The sequence below is a fragment of the Theropithecus gelada genome, chromosome 10 (genome assembly GCF_003255815.1).
Source record: "Theropithecus gelada isolate Dixy chromosome 10, Tgel_1.0, whole genome shotgun sequence".
In the NCBI taxonomy this organism is placed as follows: Eukaryota; Metazoa; Chordata; class Mammalia; order Primates; family Cercopithecidae; genus Theropithecus; species Theropithecus gelada.
The window spans coordinates 96,657,623-96,679,099 of NC_037678.1; the positions used below are offsets into that span (position 1 = coordinate 96,657,623).

The following is a 21,477-nucleotide window of genomic DNA, read 5'->3' on the forward strand; positions in this document are numbered from 1 at the left end:
ACCTCAGGTGATCCACCCACCTCAGCCTCCCAAAGTGCTGGGATTATAGGCGTGAACCACCACGCCCCAGCTGTTACGAGGTTTTAAATTCCTGATTCCTGGTGGTGCACGCCTATAATCCCAGCTACTCAGGAGGCTGAGGCAGGAGAATCGCTTGAACCCGGGAGGCAGAGGTTGCAGTGAGCTGAGATAGCACCACTGCACTCCAGCCTGGGCCACAAAGTGAGGCTCTGTCTAAAAAATACAAAAAACAAGAAAACCTCATAACGAAGCCCAGGAGCTGATGGCTTCACTGGTGAATTCTACCACTTAGAGAAGAACTTCTACCACCTCTTCTCAAACTCTTCCAAGAACTGAGCAGAAGGGAACACTTCCAAACTCATTCTATGAGGCATTACTTGATACCAAAGCCAGGCAAGGACACTACAGACCAAAAAAGAAAACTGCAGACCAATCCCTTATGATGCAAAAATTGACGCTAAAATCCTCAACAAAATACTAGCAAAAAGTTATTGTTTAATGGGCATACAGCTTCTGCTGGGAACAATGAAAAAGCTTTGGAAGCGAGGGCTGTGCACAGTGGCTCACGCCTGTAATCCCAGCACTTTGTGAGGCCAAGGCGGGCTGATCACCTTTGAGGCCAGCCTGGCTAACTAACATGGTGAAAGCCCCTCTCTACTACAAGCACAAAAATAGGCCAGGCTTGGTGGCAGGCGCCTGTAATCCCAGCTACTTGGGAGGCTGAAGCACAGAAATATCTTGAACCCAGGAAGCGGAGGTTGCAGTGAGCCGAGATTGAGCCACTGCACTCCAGCACCACCAACAATGCAAGACTCCACTGTTTTAAAAAAAAAAAAAAAAGCAGCAGGAACTTCCTAACACCAAAGGCGGGACACCAGGGCAGTCAGAGCTGCCCCAAAAGGCCGTCCTGCCCTCTCTCTGCCCAATCGTAGAGCACCAGATGACCGTGGGATTCCGGAACCGGGCTGGGCTCACAACTCGTACTCAGGCTGAAGGGCTACACAGCCCCCATCAGGGGCTGCGAGCTTGTCGGCAGAAAGGGCCATGCAGCACCATTAGCAACAGGGGTCAGTGGGTTAGTTCTGCTTTTTTGGTTTTAAGTTCTTAGTTTTAAGAACAAGTAGAAGCCAAACCTGTCATTCTCTCTCAAATCTACATGTTTCTCCAGAGCCCGGACAACGTCTTCCAGATGTAGAAGTTTGGTTTCCATGTCATCCTTCTCTCTCTCCAGCGCTGTTTTGGTCTCTCCCTCTTCCGGGGCGGCAAGCTGCTCCTGCCTGGAAGCCCGTGGGTCCGAGAGCTGGAGGTGGGATGGCAAGGACCCTCTCCTGGCGACCTCCACGCCGTGCTCCTGGCACGCAGACTCCAGGGCGCCCTCGGCCCGGGCCTGCTCTTCCGAGGCCTGCCCCTGGGTGCCCCTGCTCCAGCTTCGCGCTCGCTCTTCCTGAATGGCCTGTGGCTTCTCAGCCTGTCCCCTGCACGAAGCGGCCGGGCTCAGGGGTGACTCCCACATCCGTGGCTGGGTTTGCGAGGCGTCCCCCTCTGTTCCCAGCAGAGGCAGCTCCCGGGGTCCAGGCTGCTCCAGCCCCACGGGCACACCGAAAAGCTCTGGCTCCTCTGGGACAGTCCCCCCATCCACCCCACAGGGCTGTACATGTGACCACCTCTCTGAAGGCCCGTGGGATGCCGGGGCAGGGGCGGGGGCGGGGGCCGGGCTCTTCGTGGCTTCTGTGTCCTGGGCTTGCCTGCAGCGAGACCCGGCTCCTGCCGCCTCCTCTGACTCTCCGCCATCGCCTGGGGTCAGCCAGGCCAGTGGCCGCTCCGCATAGCCCGGGCTCAGTGGCAGGAGGCCACGTGCCCCCTCTTGGCCACTTCCTGCCACCAGCCCTTCTTTTGGCAGGGCCCCCAGCATCTCTGCTTCCCGGGAGAGCCCGTCCACTCGTTTCCCACCGGCAAGCTCCAACTCCTCCTCGAGGGCCAACGATGCGCACATCTGGGCGCCCTTCTCGCTCGCACACTCCAAGTTCAGTGCACTCTCTAAGTTCAGCTGCTCCGACCTCCGGCTCCCGCGTGGCAGGGGTCCCTGCAGCGGCTCCTCCAGCTCCAAGGTCAGGTCTCTGCGAGCGGGCAGGGCTCTCAGCCCCAACAGCTCTCCGCTCAGCTCCGCCTGGGCCTCTCTCCTGCAGAAATAGAATCCTCACACACCACAGCCCTGCCTCCCCCAGCCCCTCTCTCGGGTTTGAAAAGTCTGCCCAGCTGTTTCAATGGCTGCGACCTCTTCCCTCTGTGGCTGGCTTTCTTTATCCCTCCTCGCCTCCCTCAGCCCCAGGTTCAACCTATACCCTGGGCCCTACTTAAGAGTCCACAAGAGGATCTGCCCCACGGGGCGAGGTTCTGCAGGCGGAAGCCCAAGCACGAACCCTTTCCATGTGGAGTGTTCATATGGAAGATGGCCGCCACCAAGCAGGACCCGGTTGCAGCCCCTCGGCCATGCAGGTCGCGTTCTAAGCCCTCACAAGCTCCCAACTGGACAGGGCAAACATAGGACATGGCCCACACTGCAGTGGGTTCTACAGGATCGCGCTGGAGACCCAGAGCCAAAACTGTCCCCTAAATCCCCAAAGCTGCTGGACCTTGGGACCTCTGGCGGCCCGCAGGAGAGTCCAGTGGAAGTGAAGTGAGGGCCTGCAAGACTACAGCACCAGGAGGGGTATGTGTCCATGCCTGGCCAGGGCAGGGGAGCAAGGAAGTAGTCAGAAGGGGCTCTACCTCCAAGCATTGGCAGATTGGGAGTCCTGCAGAGTGGGGACAGCAGCTCCCCAGGAGCAGGCTGCCAGAGACAGCTAGGCCTGGGGGCCAGGTGCACAATGGCCTGGATGCTGAGAGGAGGGGGGCTGCTCGTGCCTGCCCCTCTGTCCCCATTGGGGTCAGCAGGGACTCTGACCCAGTCTCTTACCACACGCTCTTGGCTTTAAGGGGAAATAGCTGAAAGCCTGGGGAGGCACAGGATGGAAAGATGACTTTTTTTTTTTTTTTTTGAGACAAGAGTCTCACTTTGTGGCCCAGGCTGGAGTGCAATGGCGAGATCTCAGCTCACTGCAACCTCTGCCTCCCAAATTCAAGTGATTCTCCTGCTTCAGCCTCCCGAGTAGCTGAGATTACAGGCGCCTGCTACCATGCTCAGCTAATTTTTTGTGTTTTTAGTAGAGACAGGGTTTCACCATGTTGGCCAGGCTGGTCTCAAACTCCTGAGCTCAAGCGATTTACCCGCTTTGGCCTCCCAAAGTGCTAGGATTACAGGTGTGAGCCCCTGTGTCCGGCCGGAAAGATGACTTTCTATCTGTCAGGCTGGGGGTGGCCCGGTCAGTGTGGTGGGAGGGCCCATCCTCTTTTAAGCCGGGGCCAGTGCTCTCCACAGGACAGTGGGTGCCAGCTGAGCAGCAGCCTGTGTGAGATGACCAGGCACTTCTTCTCCTACCTCACATGCCCCCAACAAGAACAGACGCGGTCACTTCACATGTAGCCCACACCAGAACACACAAAACACCAGTGCAGGCTTTCTGTAAGCCTTCTCTCTCGCTTGCACACCCGAGCCTTTTTGGGACTCTCACTAACCCCAGCTGGCCATCTTTCCCATTGTTCAGGGCTTCAGGCCTTTTCCCATTTCCCCACATGCTACCCTGCCTGGCCCTGGAGAAGTGGGCAGCTCTGAGCAAGGGAGGTGATGCTCCTGCCAGGCACGGCTGAGGCAGAGGGTATAGAGCACTGGGCTGTTTCTACACAGTGAACGGCTTCACAGCCCATGCTCCAATGTATATTTTAAATTTAGAGCCAGAATCCTTGTGCCAGGACCGGTTCTTTTGGCACTCACCCATCTGCCCAGAGGAAAACCACCCAGTCAGGAGGCACAGCAATTCTGAGTTGTTTCCTAAGTCTAATTTCAACTTTTGGTTCTTGGCAAGAAACCCCAGACTTGAAATCTCGAAAGAAGCCAGCCGGACCTGATCTGCCGCAGGTGGCTCTGATGCCGCAGGGCCAGGCCACACAGTGCCTGGGTGCAGCAGGGCGCCAGGCCCATCCGCTCAGGCTCGGGGTCGTGGGCTGTGTCCTGCAGCTGCTCCTGCAGGCCCCAGATGACCTCCTGAGACTTCTTGTGGAGCTCCTCCAGGTCAGCCTTCTGACCCTCCAGCACGCTGACCTCACGCCTGCGAGCCTGCTCCATGTCCTTCCTCTCCTTCTCAAAGTTCCTTTTCAGTGCCGCAATTTCCCTTTCGTAGTGATTTACCTAAAACAAGAAACAGGAGCCCCATGGACCAGGAGGCCCTAAAAATGATCTGGCTGCTGACACAACACAGAAACACGAAGCCGCCTGGCACAATGTGCAAAGACCGGCATCCTGGCCCGCTGAGGTGCCAGGGTGTGCTGAAGGGGACAGTGACATGAATGCTGGTGGTGCTCCCCAGGGCCTAGTGAGGTGCGAGTCACCTATTCCCCCTGAGGCAGGGCGGCAGGCAGGGACAGGAAGCTCAGGGCTCACTAGGGTATCCGGCCGAGCACTGCAAGGGACGCAGAGGGTGACTCTGAACAGTGTGGAGACCCTCAGTGGAAGGAATACCATCCAACCATGGGTGGGCAGGGCTCATCGGAGCTTCCAGTTAATCCTTCAGGAATCCCCAGGGCATGGCCGCAGGCAGCTCCACCTAGCTGCCACTCAGACAGAGGAACTGGACACATGACAAGTCGTGGACACTGTCCCTCAAAAGCCACCACAGTCTAGGAACAGAACAGGGCTAAGTTCATCCTGACAGCTTCATCCAGGATGGCCCTGGCCTCAAAGCCACTGAGCTACCTAGGGGGCAAATGCCAGGTCGCTCAGGCTGGCAGCACAGCCAGTAACTGACTCCCACCCGCAGACCGGCAAGGAGGGCTGGCCACGGCGCTGCCTCAAGTGTCCCCTCGTGACACTCCAGAGCATCACACCATTCCCTTCCCATCAGTTATCCTATGTCCTGTGTCCTTCCAAAGAGGGTTCGGGCAGCATGTCAGTTTTATTTGCATTTCCCTACAAACTTACCTCCTGACAGGGGCTCACAATGAGACAAAGGATTCCGGGGCAGACACACGTGGAAATGTCAGTGTGGCCAAGTAAAGCTGCCCGACACACAGCAGCTGCTCCCAAGGGCCCCACAGCCCCACAGCCCCACGCTCACCTTGGTCTCCAGCTGGGTCCTGAGGTCTTGGTAATGCTCCTTCACCTGCTCCATCATCAGCTCCGTTTCTATACTCACTGGAACAGAATTACCCAGGAATGAAATGCCTGCAAACAAGAGGACACTTCCATTTGTCACACTGAGGATGCCACGGGGGCCCCTTCTAAACCTTCCAATCTGATATTTGGGCAGCATCCATGAGGGGCAGGCGGTGCTAGCCGTGAGGATGACACTGTGTCCTGAAAGTCAGCACTCCTCAGTACGCAGCATTCTGTTATTTACCACAACAGAGATGAGAATAGGTAGCTCCCCACATCATTCACAGGAGCCCCTTCAGTCTCTAAAATACGCTGCGCTGTGGTACATTTACTGCACCCTAAATCCTGTTTGCTGAAGATGTCAGGGTCACGGAGGAAATGGAAGGATGGAGTGGGCTATGGCACAGCAGATCCCCGGTGGTGCAGAGCTTTAGATGATGTGCAGATGACCAGAGCGCTGTGCACAGAGATTATCTATCTATTTAGATAACCTTTTCTTGGTGGCCCTATGTTATTTAATCACACAAAAATGATGCCAGGTTCTGAGAGGCAAGTCTGGCACACTAACCCCTGCTGGAATTAGCACTCTGAGGCTGATGGGCAGGGAGGTGTGATGGCCAGCGGTGTCCAGGTGGGACATCAATGGGGCTACGGACCCACAGTCACCACCCTGGGTGCAGGCAATCCTGGATATATGTTTCCGGGATGGGTGGCCGGCAGGGTCTTGCTCCTCCCTGCAGCTTCCTGAGAGTCTGCCAGCTGTCGGGGCTGCGCCTTGGGAGCCTGACTCCAATCCAGGAGCCAGCAAGGGAGGGGGTGCCTTAGGGGTCCCAGGAGGTCGGTCTCACATGCACAATAGCCCCCACTAGGCTCCCCTAGGTGGTTCCCATATTGCCCATTTTTTAAATTTTATTGAGTAAACAGTTTCAGGGCAAAAGGAGAACTCTGAAGTTCTCCCAGGGTTACAGATGGCAGCAAAATCTTCTCTGAGGGGCTGAGGTTGCCATGACGGGGGAGCGAGGGAAGCAGCTGGGACTGCTGGGTCCCCATGGGCTCCTGTCATAGCAGTGGACACGGAGCCACGTGCACTGAATGCTGCTATTGGGTGGGCAGAGGCCACCCCATCCTCCAAAAGGAGCACTGCAGACCTCAAGGGCGGCTGCAGCACCTGGACCCCCATTCTCTCTGCAGAGGAGCCAGAGACACTTCGATGTGGGTTCTGGGGCCTCTGGGTCCGTGGAGTTTGTCCCAATCCCATTGGCTGGGAGCACAGGGGCACTCGGTCAGGTGGGGCCGCTCCCCTTGGTGCCTGGTGCCTCCCTGCCTCGCTCAGACTTGGGGGGGTGGCGCCAGCTACCACATCACACAGAAGCAGCAAGGGCAAGCCTGACAGCCTCCGTCTGAATAGGCCTGAGTACTGGGAGGTCCCAGCACATTCACCGGGATTTAGCTCTTCAGTCTCAGCAAATACCGTGTCACTGAAACAGCTCTCAGATGTGGGAAGAGCTTGGACCAGACCTGGGGCTGCCCAACCTCAGCCTCCGTTCCTCCTCCCTCTCTAGGTGACCTTCCGTGTTGCAAGGTCACCCTGTGGCATCACTGGATCCTCCCTGGAAAGAACCTGCAGAGCAGACCACCTCCCTTCAGGTCACAGCAACATCATCATCTTCATCATCTCCACTCTCCTTTCCTGGCTCTGGGCGTTGGTGTCAACAGCAGGCCTTGGGTCACCCCCTTCCAGGGACGCGCTCCTACCTGCTGGGCCAAGTCCAGAGAGCTGCCGTCTGCACCCACCCGGGCTCCATGAGGGGCTGTGCTGGTTCTTGGGCAGCCGCGCCCACAGGCCTTCCAGCTCAGCTTGCAGCTCATCGTTGCGGTCCTGCAGGTCCTGCGGGGACAGAGCCAGACACCTCCTCTAGCAGCTGCAGCTATTCAGCCCAGTGAGATGGCTGAGCTGGCCTCCAGGAGGGTCCCCTGCAGGTGAGGTGCACTGTGAGGTGACAGCCTGTTGCTTCCCAGCTTCCAGCAGGAAACCATCTGGATTTTAAGTTGCTAACGACATGGTGAGACAAGCCAAAACAAAGGTCCTTTCTTGACTTTCTCTGCCCTACATCACTTTTAAAAACTTCTATTTTTACTTTATTTATTTAGAGACAGAATCTTGCTCTGTTCCTCAGGCTGGAGTGCACTGGTGCAATCTCAGCTCACTTCAGCCTCCTCCTACCAGGTTCAAGTGATTCTCCTGCCTCAGCCTCCCAAGTAGCTGGGATTACAGGTGTGCGCCACTATGCCTGGTTAATTAATTTATTTATTTTTGTGTTTTTAGTAGAGATAGGGTTTCACCATGTTGGTCAGGTTGGTCTCAAACTCCTGGTCTCAAGCGATATGCCCGCCTCAGCCTCCCAAAGTGCTGGGATTACAGGCGTAAGCCACCATGCCCGGCCCTTACATCACTTTCTATCACTGGATATATGGGAGGTACCCAAAGAAAAAAGCAAGGCGGCTACTGGGGAGAAATGTAGAAAATGCAGAGTACGGCTGGGCATGGTGGCTCACATCTATAATCCCAGCACTTTGGGAGGCTGAGGTCAGCAGATCACGAGGTCAAGAGATCGAGACCATCCTGGCCAACATGGTGAAACCCCGATCTCTACAAAAAATACAAAAATTAGCCAGGTGTGGTGGCGGGTGCCTGTAGTCCCAGCTACTCGGGAGGCTGAGGCAGGAGAATTGCTTTAACCCGGGAGGCATAGGTTGCAGTGAGCCGAGATCGTGCCACTGCACTCTAGCCTGGTGACAGAGCGAGACTCTGTCTCAAAAAAAAGAGAAAAGAAAATGCAGAGTACTGTCACCACCAGAAGCTACAGTCTTTGTTGGAGCCACAGTGGTGCTGCAGTGTGCATGTTGCATGTCAGGCAGTGCCCTGGGTAAGGGTAGGATTCCTTCCTCAGTGGCTGCTGAATTTGCAAAGGGTTCTGCAGCTTTAACCACCAAAGAAGAAACCATTTGCTTCAGATCATATGCCGCAAAGCAGAGAAGAACATGTCAGAAAGAAAGGATGATGTTGTTAAGCAGACACTGGAGCAAGTGGAGGCCGCGTGGGCGACGGGAAGGCTAGGACACCGTGGCAGCGTGATGCTAAATCCAGGGAAAATTCTGATGAAGGCAGGATATTTGCACGGTCTTAGAGTGTCTCTCCGCTGACTGTGTATTATTAATAGTTGCAGAAAAAATGGTGATTACAGAGCAGAGAAACCAGGTGACACCTAGGTTGAGAGATCAGAAGCAACACCAGCGAGCGGGGCACATCACCACCCACGTGCTGTGCCAGTCGAAGACGCACAGCCTCAGGGCTGTGAACAGGAAACATCAGAAACGCACAAAACGAGAACGTTGCTATGAAAAAGCGAGGAGGACAACATTCTTAAAAAATATCAATGTCATAAAGACAAAGAAAGGAAATGAGTCAGAGTAAAGGACATTAAAGAAACCACCTGGCCCTGGGTGGACGCACTGAGGGAAGCGGAACGCGGCCAGCAGGTAATATGTTGCTTCGATGGCAGTTCATGAAGCTAGCAAGCATGCCTCAGTCATGGAGAAAATATTCAGTCGGGTGTTGGAAAACTTACTCTCCAGGAAATAAAAGCCCTCACTTGTGGCTTTTACAAATTTCTGTGGTTTAAAGCCTGTGTCAATTTGAAGCCTACCAAAGGCTTAATAAGCAACCTGCAAATCCTTGAACTCTGCATGATCATCTGTAGCAGCAGGAAGCTGCACAGCACTGCCAGCAGAACAGGAGGAAGCATTTTTTTTTTTTTTTTTTTTTTTTTTTTTCTGAGATGGAGTCCTGCTCTGTCGCCCAGGCTGGAGTACAGTGGCATGATCTTGGCTCACTGCAAGCTCCGTCTCCCAGGTTCAAGCCATTCTCCTGCCTCAGCCTCCCGAGTAGCTGGGACTACAGGCGCCCACCACCACGCCCGGCTAGTTTTTGTATTTTTAGTAGAGACGGGGTTTCACCATGTTAGCCAGGCTGGTCTCGATCTCCTGACCTCGTGATCCACCCGCCTCAGCCTCCCAAAGTGCTGGGATTACAGGCGTAAGCCACCGCACCCGGCAGAGGAAGCGTTTCTTAGGAAGTGCACACAAGCACTGGGCCGTGAAGGGTCAGGATGTGCGTATCTGACCCTCGGATGCTAAATCATGATGTTTAGTATCTTTACGGGTACTTATACACTTTTTTCTTATTAGGTAATGTATTCATATTTGGAGAGAGTTTTCATATATTCTGGATCCAAGTCTTTTATCAGATAAATACATAATTCACAAACATTTACTCCCATTTGTGTCTTTTGATCAATGGGTCTTTTTATTAAATCAAACATTATTATTGTAAAAATCTATTATCAACTAGGCTTTAGAAGGTATAGTAAATAAAACTTGGATGTCGTGAAGATCACAGTGTTTTCTCCTTTTCTCAGTGGATTCTCCAGTGTTTTGTCCAGGGCCAGGTGCTGCCTTCAGTTGTCCTGTTCCTTTAACGTCCTTGACTCTGAAACATTCCCACAGCCTTTCTTTGTCTTTTATGACATTGATAATTTTGAAGAACACTGTTCTTCCTGCCCATTTTTCATAGAAATGGTCTCATGTTGGGGTTTGCTGATGTTTCCTTTGGATTACTTGAGGCTGTGGTTCAGAAATAACGATGTCTACCTGTTCACACCCACACCAACAAGCCAGTGAGCAGGTATGCGAAGGCAGAGCCAACGGGGTGAAGTGTGAACAGGTGCATGTGGGTAAAAGGTACACAGACAGGTGTTCTGTGCACTAGTTTTGTTTGTAACTATGAAAGTTTGAAATTGGCCGGGCGCGGTGGCTCAAGCCTGTAATCCCAGCACTTTGGGAGGCCGAGACGGGCGGATCACGAGGTCAGGAGATCGAGACCATCCTGGCTAACACGGTGAAACCCCGTCTCTACTAAAAAATACAAAAAACTAGCCGGGCGAGGTGGCGGGCGCCTGTAGTCCCAGCTACTCGGGAGGCTGAGGCAGGAGAATGGCATAAACCCGGGAGGCGGAGCTTGCAGTGAGCTGAGATCCGGCCACTGTACTCCAGCCTGGGCGACAGAGCGAGACTCCGTCTCAAAAAAAAAAAAAAAAAAAAAAAAAAGAAAGTTTGAAATTGTTTTCATATAAAAAGTTTTTAAATGTTCTAAATGTTAGTTTGAAACAGACAAAAAATATCCAAAAAAAGGAAAGGGGAAATAGCTGAATAAATAGGTTAGCATTTAAATATAAAATATCTCTGCTGTTTCAAAAAATAAAATTGAAAGAACCCCAGATGAAAAGAATAGCATGTCTTTAAGTAACAGAATCACATTAAAGAAAGAAGAGTTTTACATTTGAAAAATCCAGGGCACTAAAGGAACCTATTAATGGCAGGTTATCTCTAGGTTCTGAGTCTGCTCCAGCAGCTACAAGAGGAGGAAGCCGGCAGCCCACATGCAGCTGCAGTCCTAGCAGCGCACTGTCTAGACCCCATCCGCACGGCAGGCCCCACCCACCCCACACACACCACTTGAGGCAGAGGGAAGGTGACGCCGCTCACCACACACAGGATTCTCAAAAGGAGAATGAGACGTGCAGGGAATGATGGCAGGGTGCCCAGATGGAGGCAAACCACAGACAGGAAGGGGGAAGCACAGCCACTGAGAACGCAAGCTCGGGCTCACCTCGATCCTCTGGGGTTGCAAAGCAACGTGTGGCAGGACAAAGTCAGGGTCACTTTACATGGGAGGGAGATCATTCACAGTGAATCGAGAACAGACCCTTAAAATCGAACAACAATGCTTTATCTGGTTCTCTGACTATAGGGCAGCCCATGACTTACCAGCTTCACAGACATATTTTCTCCATAATACCTGCTCAAATTTCAAATTTCACATCGATTGCTCACTTAACAATGACCATCACAGTATCCCCAGAAACAATCACAGATTTTTGGCATGGGGTGATGTGGCCTTAAGATTCACACATGGAAAGAATGAGCTGTAACTAAAACCAGTTGTGCTGTGGCATCACCACCCAAGGTAACTACAGATTATCCACCGGGTAAAATTAAGTCAGTTTCAGATCATCACCTGTTCATATAGTTATAAACTATGGTTGCCCAACTTGAAAATTTTTATTAAAATTATCATGAAAGCTAACTTGCAGGAGAAATGAATGAGTGAACAGTAAGCAAGCTCTACTGATACCTTCAGATATTTTTCTCATTTTTGCTGGGTGGGGGGAGCGGATTATACAGGGTCTTAAATGGCTGTTATTTGTGGATGCAGGTGACTTATCTCTGTTCACCTGGCAATGCCGCCTGGAGAGAATTCCATGCCTAAAATCATCCGCTTCCATGTTATTTTCAAGCCTATACAGGGTTCTGTTAGAACAACAGTCATAACACGCCCAGCCATTCCTGATGCTGAGCGCTTGGCTGGGTTCAGTGCCTACTGTTACAACTCGTTTGGACCTAACCCTCTGTATGCCAGGATGTAAGAGGGGCAGCTGGGTCAACGACTGGGGTTTTGACAGTGAAAAAAATGTTTCTGTGAAAGTTTTGCATAAATTAACTTTTGGTAAATTAAAACCTAACAAGGAGTTGCCTATGAAAGAACCATGTGGTGAATGACTAGAGATAAAGTAACTTTTCTGTATTGTTAATGATCAACCCAACTCAACTCTAGTTTGTTTTCTTCTACACAAAATTTTCTTCAAGAGGATAGGTCCTGTGGGGTGAGACCCACGTGGAGCTGGCTGGGCCAGCCATCGGCTCATCTGCGAGGTGGCCTTCAAGGCACTGGAACCAGGCTTTCCTCACAGAACCATTCTTGCAGATCTAGGGAAACACCTGAGCTTTAAAACATTCCACGGTCTCTGCATGCTCAGGTGAGCAGGGAGGGAAAGAAATGGGGGCTTTGGAATGCCCCAGAACCTGGCAGCTTGCATTCAAAATGTGCCAAGGAGGGTGGTGGTCCAACTGCAGGCTCTGAACCTGAACAATCAGTCACTCTGTGTCCGACAGAACCAGAAACACAGGCTGTGAGGGTGGACGTCCAGGCCTCCCAGCAGCCCACACGTGGCCCGGCGGGGCAGATGAATGTGTGGCACGTTGAGGTGTGAAGTGACTTCTTTGCGCTCATTCTCTTTTTTTGTGGGGGGAAGGAGTTGCTCTGTCGCCCAGGCTGGAGTGCAGTGGCGCGATCTTGGCTCACTGCAATCTCCGCCTCTTGGGTTCAAGTAATTCTCCTGCCTCAGCCTCCTGAGTAGCTGGGACTACAGGCATGCACCACCACACCTAGCTAATTTTTGTATTTTTAGTAGAGATGGGGTTTCACCATCTTGGCCAGGCTGGTCTTGAACTCCTGACCTTGTGAGCCACTGCTTCCGGCCTCCTTGCGCTCATTCTCTTTCGGGGCACATGGCAGTTCCAGATGCTCTGTGTCATGTGATATCACGAGGGACTGACGCAGCAGCAGGTTTGAGCATCCCGTCCTCTGTTGGGCTGGCCAGTGAGGAGGCTGGCAAGAATGCAACACCACAGCACATGCCTGGCTAGTTTGTCTTTCTTTTGGAAAACAGCTATGTTCCCCAAAATAGGCTATTTATGCTAACCTATTATTACATTATTATTCTTAAATAAATTAATAAATTTAAAAAATTTCCACTTTAATTTTTACCATGGTAAATATTAAATTTAATCCACATAACCTACTTCAACAAAAGCTCTTTGGGGTCCTTGAGAACATTAAGGGTGTACGCGGGTCCTCCTGGGTTTAAGATTCATTCACCGCGTCCACTGCGCCCTGCACTCCTGTGTCTCCAACTGACAAACGGACACGCGTGGCAGGTTTGGCCCAGGAAAGCTAAAGATGAACAACAGAAGACGACAATGCCCTGCATGGTGCCTGGACACACAGAGGTGGCCTTCAGGATAGGTGGCAATGAGAACCAGGGAACCCTAAGTCTAGGAGTGTGGCAAGGCCATGGTCGAGAACGGCCGCAAGCAGTGGCTCTCCCTGGAGCAGACACTCCTGCGTTCCTGTGAACCACCTGCATGTGGAGACCCAGAGCCTGGACATGAGACTATAAGGCAGACAGAGCGGGGCACATACCCGGCACTTGAGCTCGTATTCCTTCAGGACTGCTGCGAACCGCTCCTCCTGGGCCAGGAGCTCTGTACTCTGTGGCTCCAGCTGAAAGTCAGACACGCAGGAAGTCACAGGTGGGCCTCAGACAGAGGGGGGACCTGCTTCTCCAGCCCCTGGACTCCAAGAACCTGCCCAGCTTCCGCCAACACCAGGTGCTGCATCTCCAGGTACAGCCGCCATCCCCCCTCCTTCTCCCTACTCCCCCGTCTAGAAGGTCACAAAGCAGAAGGATTTTCCAGATTTAGCTAAGGTGGCCACACTCATCCCTGGAGCCCAGACCCTGGCCCTGGGCAGCCCCTCTCCCCGTCCTCCTCCTGAGGTGACAGCCAGGGAGGGCCCTGCTCTCCCTCCATGCCCCCCACCACTGAAGCTGTTGCTAGTGAGCAGTTGTGCTGCGTGGGCAGACAGCCCCCCACATCGTCACGCAGAGGAAGCAGAGGGAAGGCCTCACGCTGGCTTTCTCTTCATGCAAAATTTTAGGAGAATACCGAATTCCGTTACCTGCTGCATCTCTCCCCCGCCACCCCCGCCACCCCCACTCTGCCCAGCAGGCCCTTCCCTCTGGAGGCGCACTGTCAGCAAAGGGACGCGCCTTGTCCTTCAGCACAAACTCCAGGTCCTTCTGCAGCTTCAGGGCCAGCCTCTCTGAATCTGAAAGCTTTTCTGCCACTTCCACAATCTCCTTCTGTAGGCGACTGTTTTCCTAGGAGACACAGGCCAGTGGCTCGTCAGGCTCCTGCAGGACGGAGGGGATGTGTGCAGGATGTAGGTGAGAGGCTTGCTCCCCACAACACTGGGCATCAGGAAAGAACCCCCACCCACCGCTCGCGAGGCAGCTGGTGCTGTGCAGGCGGCTGTGCCGGGGATGGCCCCCAGCCTCCCAGGACAGACCCCAGAGCCCACCCAGACTGTGGCTACCCCATCGTCTTCACTTCTCTTGTCCCCTCCCTTACTCTGTGCTCAGAAAGGCCATGAGTCATACAAGAAAGGGTGAGGAGCTGGGTACAGTGGCTCACGCCTGTAATCCCAGCACTTTGGGAGGCTGAGGCGGGCAGATCACAAGGTCAGGAAATCAAGACCATCCTGGCTAACATGGTGAAACCCCGACTCTACTAAAAATACAAAAAATTAGCCAGGCATGGTGGCGGGAGCCTGTAGTCCCTGCTACTCAGGAGGCTGAGGCAGGAGAATGGTGTGAACCTGGGAGGCGGAGCTTGCAGTGAGTGGAGATCGTGCCACTGCACTCTAGCCTGCGCGACAGAGCGAGACTCCATCTCAAAAAAAAAAAAAAAAAAAAAAAAAAAAAGAAAGGGTGGGGAATACAAAAGCATTGCAAAAGTATTACAGAAAAGGCATCCTTTCAGAGCCATACCTAAACCATCGATCTGATATTGCACCAGGACAGCTCAGACGGCCATCACTGGGGGAGGAGGCAGCATCTGCAGACAGTGGGGGACTGTGGTGAGAAGGGTGGAGAGCAAGGCTGTTTGGGGGCTCAGGCTGCTCAGTCCCTCCTTCTGGGAGGTGGGGCAGGTGTGGGGAGTTAGGAGAGGAGGACACAGGTGGGAGCAGAGCAGGAACCAGCACAGGAAGGGCCAGCACCTCTGTTCCACTGCAATGCCTCACTGGAGTCAACGTCCGGCGACAGGTGTGAGACACTCACCAAAGCCCATCAAACCCTATCAGCTCCAGGCCACAAACTCAGCCTCAGGCAGGCTGGGCTTTAGGTTCTGGTCGCTTTGCTGCCCCCACAGGTGTTCCTGTGGGGTTGAAGCACTGCTGGCTGCAGGTGCTGGCCTTCCCTGACCTCAGGTCCACCTGGCCCAGGGCAGAGAGTGGGAGTGGCGGGGAAGGAGGGGCAACGTCCTGCTGGCAAGCCAGGACCCCTTCTGCTCTGCAGCGTGTGGGACACCTCCTCACTGCGGCAGGTGCTCCCTCAGGCCCTGCCCTGAAACATAAGCTTGAGGGCACTGGCAGGTATGATCTGGATCCTCCGCCAGGATGACGTGGGTATGGGGAACGCTCAGGCTCCCCCCAGATTCTTGGATACCCTGGGGATGCCCCTACCTTCAGGGCCAGGGTCAGCTTCTCCCGGAGGCCAGCCTCCTCAGCCTGCAGGCGCCCCACGTCCCACTCTAGCGCGGCCCTCTGCCTGTGGGCCTGCTCCCAGAACATCTCTCGCTCTGCCTCCACCTCAGACCGCAGGAGGCTCAGCCTTTCCCGGTACCCCTGCTCCAGGTGCCTGTAACATGTCACACATCACACGTCAGACATGTCATCTCAGGGCCACCCAGGCCCACGTCATCACCTTCCTAGCCTCCTCCCTCTCAGAAATGCCCCTGTCCTCAGCACGTGCAGGACCGTCCTGCCTTGGCTGAGCTGCCCATGCTGGGAGGCAAATCTGAGGGTTGGTGCTCCTCCCTCATGGGCTGGTGGAGGTGACCCCAGACAAGGGGATCTGGTGGGTCACATGGCAAATGCCACCAGCTGCCCCCTCACAGTGAGGAGCACAGGTCCCTGGGCTGAGTCCCAAGGTGGCCCCTCCACCCGGTGTGCATGGCAGGCAACAGCCCTTTAAAGACTTTTGATACCAAATGCACATGAAAATCGCCTCCCTCCCAAAGAGGGAGGCAGCATGAAACCCATGGGCAGTGAATTCCCAAAGCAATCCGAGGAAGAGGTGGGGGGTACTTTTTTCTCAGATGCTACATTCATCTTTTGCAATAACCACTTCCATTAGCAGGAAAAACAGTGTTCAACGCTCAGTCTCATCTCTGAAACAGCAGCTTCACAGGAATTCTCAGACCACGTCTACCCAGACTGAAGACCAGTGAGGCTCCGATTCTGCAGAAGCCTGGTGATGCCCATAACCAAGTCCGAGACACCTGGGCCCCAGAGCCCGGGATTTTAATCTTGGCTCAGAACTTTAAAGAAACAACACTCTAAAGGGAAGAGTATGAAGGAAGTACAATAATCTGATTAATACAATACGCCACAAATCTTTTGGGGTAGTGTTAAAGCTACATCAGCCTACTCTTTAAAAACTTTTGAAATATACAAAAATGGGGAAATGGTCAAATAAATTACAGCAGATCCACACAAAGACCCATGTGAGATGCTCTGTGGCCATCAGAAAAGCATATACAACATGATATCATTTTTTTTTTTTTTTTTTGAGACGGAGTCTCACTCTGTCGCCCAGGCTGGAGTGCAGTGGCGCAATTGCCGCTCACTGTAAGCTCCACCACCCGGGTTTACGCCATTCTCCTGCCTCAGCCTCCCGAGTAGCTGGGACTACAGGCGCCGGCCACCACGCCCGGCTAAATTTTTGTATTTTTTGGTAGAGATGGGGTTTCCCCATGTTAGCCAGGATGGTCTCGATCTCCTGACCTCATGATCTGCCCGCCTCGGCCTCCCAAAGTGCTGGAATTACCGGCGTGAGCCAACGCGCCCGGCCACAACATGGTATCATTTTTTAAGAATTATGTGCATAGAAAAAAAGGTGAAAGACATATAGAAAATGTAAACAGTGATACCCCCTGGAAAGTGAGATTTCTGGGTTTATTTTTCCTTTAATTGTATTTTCTAAAATGTGTGCAATAAACATATATCACTCATTACGTTTATAATAAGGAAAACCTAATGCAATAATAAAAGCTACTTACAGAAACCTACTCATAACTCCCATTGCTCATAGGACAAAACCCAAGCTCTCAGGGCCACGTGGGTTCTGAGGCTGCAGCTTAGCACCTCTAATGCATCCCTTCACCAGGTTCAAGGACAGAGGTGCTGCCTTAGTGTTTCCAATCCTCTAACCCTGGGAAAGACAATTCACACAAGTCTTTCCAAATGGTTGGGAGAGAATCAAGCTATACATGTGTGGACAGAAGCAAATCAGTTTTCAGTTACTCAAACTGAGTATGAAAGTCAACTTACTTCTAGCTTTGAACACAAGTGTCTCACAAGGAGCACCCTTGTCTAGGAGCTCTGCTAACCCCCAGGCTGGGATGAGGCTGTGCTCAGGAGACAGAGCTTGCTGGAGGTCAGAGCCCAGCCCCTCAGGTCCTGAGAGGCAGCACCAAGATCCCTGTGGCACCAACAGGGATAGCTGGATCCCGACACTCAGGGTGAAAGTGAGAGACAGACGAACCAAGCTTACAACAGCCGTCAGGAGAAAGGAGGGGGCGTCCAGGGAAAGGAAATGAGTTCCTAGAGCTCCCCGTGGGTCTCCATGACATACTTTCAGCTCCTAAATGTTAGCAATTGTCTCCTCTGTGGAGATCCAAACTGGATTCATGTGCGCCCTGGAAGGCAGGGAGCTATGAGAACGTCTTAAGCAACAAAGCCAAGGTCACCTCCCCTGGGGGTTGGGGGCATCTTTTGGTCCCTCCTCTAGGAATTTCTCAGCCAGTTGGGAACGATGACGCTGCAAGGCTGACCCAGAATAGCTCAGCTGACGGAGACCACAGAGACTCTTCCTGCCCACAGGAGCAGGGATATACTGCTTCCTAATGAAATGCCTTCCACGCTCAAGGCAGGGAACTCGGGCCTTGAGGCCTGGCCCAGCTCTTCCACGTGGAGGGCAAGGGCCCCAACCACTGCCTGTACCTGTCCCTGTACCCAGTTTTTGGCCTCACCAGACACCTCCTCATGTTTGGTGAAAGGAGACTTAACTTTTAGTTTCCCTGAAAATGACCACTGTCCTATAGGGGCTTCTCACCACCACCACAGCCACAGGAGCCAGTGGCACCAAGAAAGTACACTCCAGGGGGCCCACAGGCCGCAGAGGACCCATGCACTCACACAGCACCCCCCACTGCACCCCACACACACAGCACCCCCACTGCACCCCACAGGCCCCACGCACACTCACAGCACCCACATGGCACCACACAGTTCCCACATACACTCAGCACCCCCACTGCACCCCACAGGCTCCACACATGCACACAGTACTCTTCACTGCACCCCTCTAGCCCCAGACACTCACAGTACCCCCACTGCACCCCACAGGCCCTAAGCACGCTCAAAGCACCCACATGGCAGCATACGGGCCCCACATACACTCACAACACCCCCAGTGCACCCCATGGGCCCCACGCACACTCACAGCACCCCCAGTGCACCCCATGGGCCCCACGCACTCGCAATGCACCACCGCTGCACCCCACATACCTGAGGCCCCATGCATGCTCACAGCACCCTCATTGCACCCCACATGCCCTTGCACTCCACAGGCCCTACGCACTCACACTAACTCCTCACACCATGTAGAGGCACATGTAGATCTGGACCTGCTGTGTACGGCCGTCCCCAGCCAGCACTGGAAGGAAAGAGGACTTGGGAGGTGCAGGCGAACAGAGGTGGGGTGAGGCCCCGCCCTGTCCCAGCCGCCCCTATGGACTGAACCACATGGAGGTGGCGGCTGCAGGAGGTGCAGCAGGGACGCCCTTCTGTCCAGAACAGATCCGTGGAAACCCTGAGGATATGGGTTATGGAGATGGGGGGTCCACTGGTCTTAGAGCTGGCCCCGGACTGTGCCTGGCTCTGGGAGGCCTGAAGGAGAGTGGCTGGGCTCTGCCCTCAAGCTTCTCCCACCTGAGATTCTTGCTCCCCAGAAAGCTGACCAGTGGCCTTCGGCTGTCCCAGAAACAGTGTAAGGCCAGGAGAAGGGAGACCTGGGTGTCAGCTTCACACACCCATGCTCACTGCTGCAGGACTGGGCCGGTTACTGAGCTGCTCTAGGACTCCATTTGTTTGGCTGAACAATGGGAATAAATGGCCTATTTGGTCCCAATGGCCGTTAAGTGAGACAACCCCTGGTGCACACAGGAGACACACCACAGCCGTCTTACCAACCAAAATCACTTCCCCAGAGGCCATGGACCTTGTTGCTCAGGGTTTCTTTGGTGAAGGAGAAGCAGCTTCAGGCTTCAGCCCACGGTACAGCTGGCACAATTCCAACATGTGATGTGGCCAGCGGCCGGGTTCCCATCTGCAGGCTCACTCACCCTGGGGACCCTGCAGCACCCTAGGCAAACTGCCCGCATCCCTGGAGGGTGCCACACCACATGGCTCCACCGTGCGTAGCTCTTCTCTGCGAGCCATGCTCAGCTGAGCCACCGCCACCAGGGCCATGGCAGTGAGTGCTGTGTCTGTGTTGTGCAATGCAGGGGGTGGGCCGACCTGCAGACCAAGAACCCAAGGGCGTGGGGACAACAGGGCCAGGACTGTGGCCTTGGGCAGACCTCCCGAGCCACCAGAGGACCCACTGACAAGGGAGAATGGCAGGGAGGCCAGCCATGTCTTGCTGCCCCTGCCCAAGAGCTGTGACTCAGAGCCAGGAAAGCCTGTCCTGAGCTACCCCTGGAGGACCCCCAAGGCATGCGCAAACTTCAGGTGAACAGCAGCTGAGCCCTGGCAGACATGTGCCCCACCAATAACACAGAGAAGCCCCTCTCCCTGCCTGAGCCTGGGGCGCCCTCTTGGGTGGGATTTCCTCAGATGTGCTGTTCATGAAGCAGTGCGGTGGTTGTATCCTTACACAAATCAGAAATCTAAGGCCAGGCGTGGTGGCTCACACCTGTAATTCCAGCACTTTGGGAGGCCGATGGGGACGGATCACTTGAAGTCAGGAGTTGGTCAGCCTAGCCAACATGGTGAAACCCCATTTCTACTAAAAATACAAAAATTAGCCAGGTGTGGTGGCGGGCACCTGTAATCCCAGCTACTTGGGAGGCTGAGGCAGAATTGCTCGAACCTGGGAGGCGGAGGTTGCAGTGAGCCAAGATCGCGCCACTGCACTCCAGCCTGGGCTACAGAGGGAGATTCCATCTCAAAAACAAAAACAAAAATAAAAACAAATCAGAAATCCTTTTCTCTGGTCTATCCAGCCACTGTTCCACACAACCGTCCCCACACTGGGGTCACTACAGCTGTGATACCTGGAGTTGGGTTCCTTCTCTGTGCTCCTTCTACCTACTGGGCCAAAAGGAAGCCATTGCCAGCCCTTGCAACACAGCCACCTGCTTCTTGCATCACAGGCATGCAGCTAGGGGCAGAAAGGCTTGGCTTGTGTGAGAAAGAGACCAGCAAAGCAAGGGCAGGAGGCAGGACCTCCTCAGCCCACGGGGACGCAGCCAGGGCCAGGCACTGCACCAACCCCCGGAAGAGCAGGGCTCCACTTTCTCAAGGTTTTGCCTCCGGGATTCCCCCTGGCTCAGGTGAAATAGAGGGGTCTCCACTCAGCCACACTCGCAGCTCTGGCCCCTGGCAGCCCTGTGTCTACTACCTGCCCTCAAAGGGGTTGGGGAGGCCCAGGTAAGAATCCTGGGCCCAGAACCCACTTGATTTTCTTCTCGGTGAGCTGTTCCAGGGCAGAGTGGCAGTCATCCATCTCTTTCACGAACTCCAGGTTCCTCTTCTCGGCCCTCTCCAGGTCCTGCCTTGCCTTGTCACGCTCCCTCACCAGCTGCTCCACCTGCCCTCTGCCACAGGAAGGAGACAGGGTCAGATGGGACCCCACTGCTGGCCTGACCCACCGTGCCAGGCAGCTCTGGGCCCCGTATCCGCATCAGCGATAGAAACCAGCACACCAGCTGTACAGCGGGCGCTGCTCCACCAGCCTGCTCCTGAGGCAGTTTCTACAACTGCTATGCCCATTTTCCAGATGTGTACACTGAGAGAGAGGGGCCACATGACTTGGCAAGGAAAGTTTCTTGGTGGTTTCTAATCCAGGAAGACTGAGCCTGGAGTTCCACAGCATGCCACGTCGCTTAGGCAGCCCCAGGGTGTGTGGTAGTTGGTCTGTGAGCCCTCTCATCGGCAGCTGGGTGTGGATCACAAGTGCCTAATTCAGTAACGGGCACATGGCGGGGAGGAGGCTGGCCACCTGTTAGCCCTGCATGGGCATCCCAGCACCCTAGTGAGCACACAGTGAGTCACCAGAGCACAACACAGTGGGTGTGTGTGGTCTCAGCTCTGTGGCCACCCTGACCTGGCTGAGGCACTG

At 54.0% G+C, this 21,477-nt stretch overlaps 1 protein-coding gene across 1 annotated transcript in view; it reads right to left on the bottom strand.

Annotated features, from left to right (window-relative positions):
* Positions 1-21,477, bottom strand: part of NINL (ninein like) — an 82,177-nt gene that overhangs the window by 20,774 nt on the left and 39,926 nt on the right. Inside the window, exons 10-17 of the mRNA XM_025400150.1 lie at positions 20,813-20,953; positions 15,534-15,708; positions 14,059-14,169; positions 13,431-13,511; positions 7,025-7,157; positions 5,232-5,338; positions 4,023-4,306; positions 1,155-2,201 (exon numbers count right to left, since the gene is read on the bottom strand). Coding sequence (XP_025255935.1) covers positions 1,155-2,201; positions 4,023-4,306; positions 5,232-5,338; positions 7,025-7,157; positions 13,431-13,511; positions 14,059-14,169; positions 15,534-15,708; positions 20,813-20,953 — 2,079 coding nt within the window. The remainder of the gene's footprint in view (positions 1-1,154; positions 2,202-4,022; positions 4,307-5,231; positions 5,339-7,024; positions 7,158-13,430; positions 13,512-14,058; positions 14,170-15,533; positions 15,709-20,812; positions 20,954-21,477) is intronic.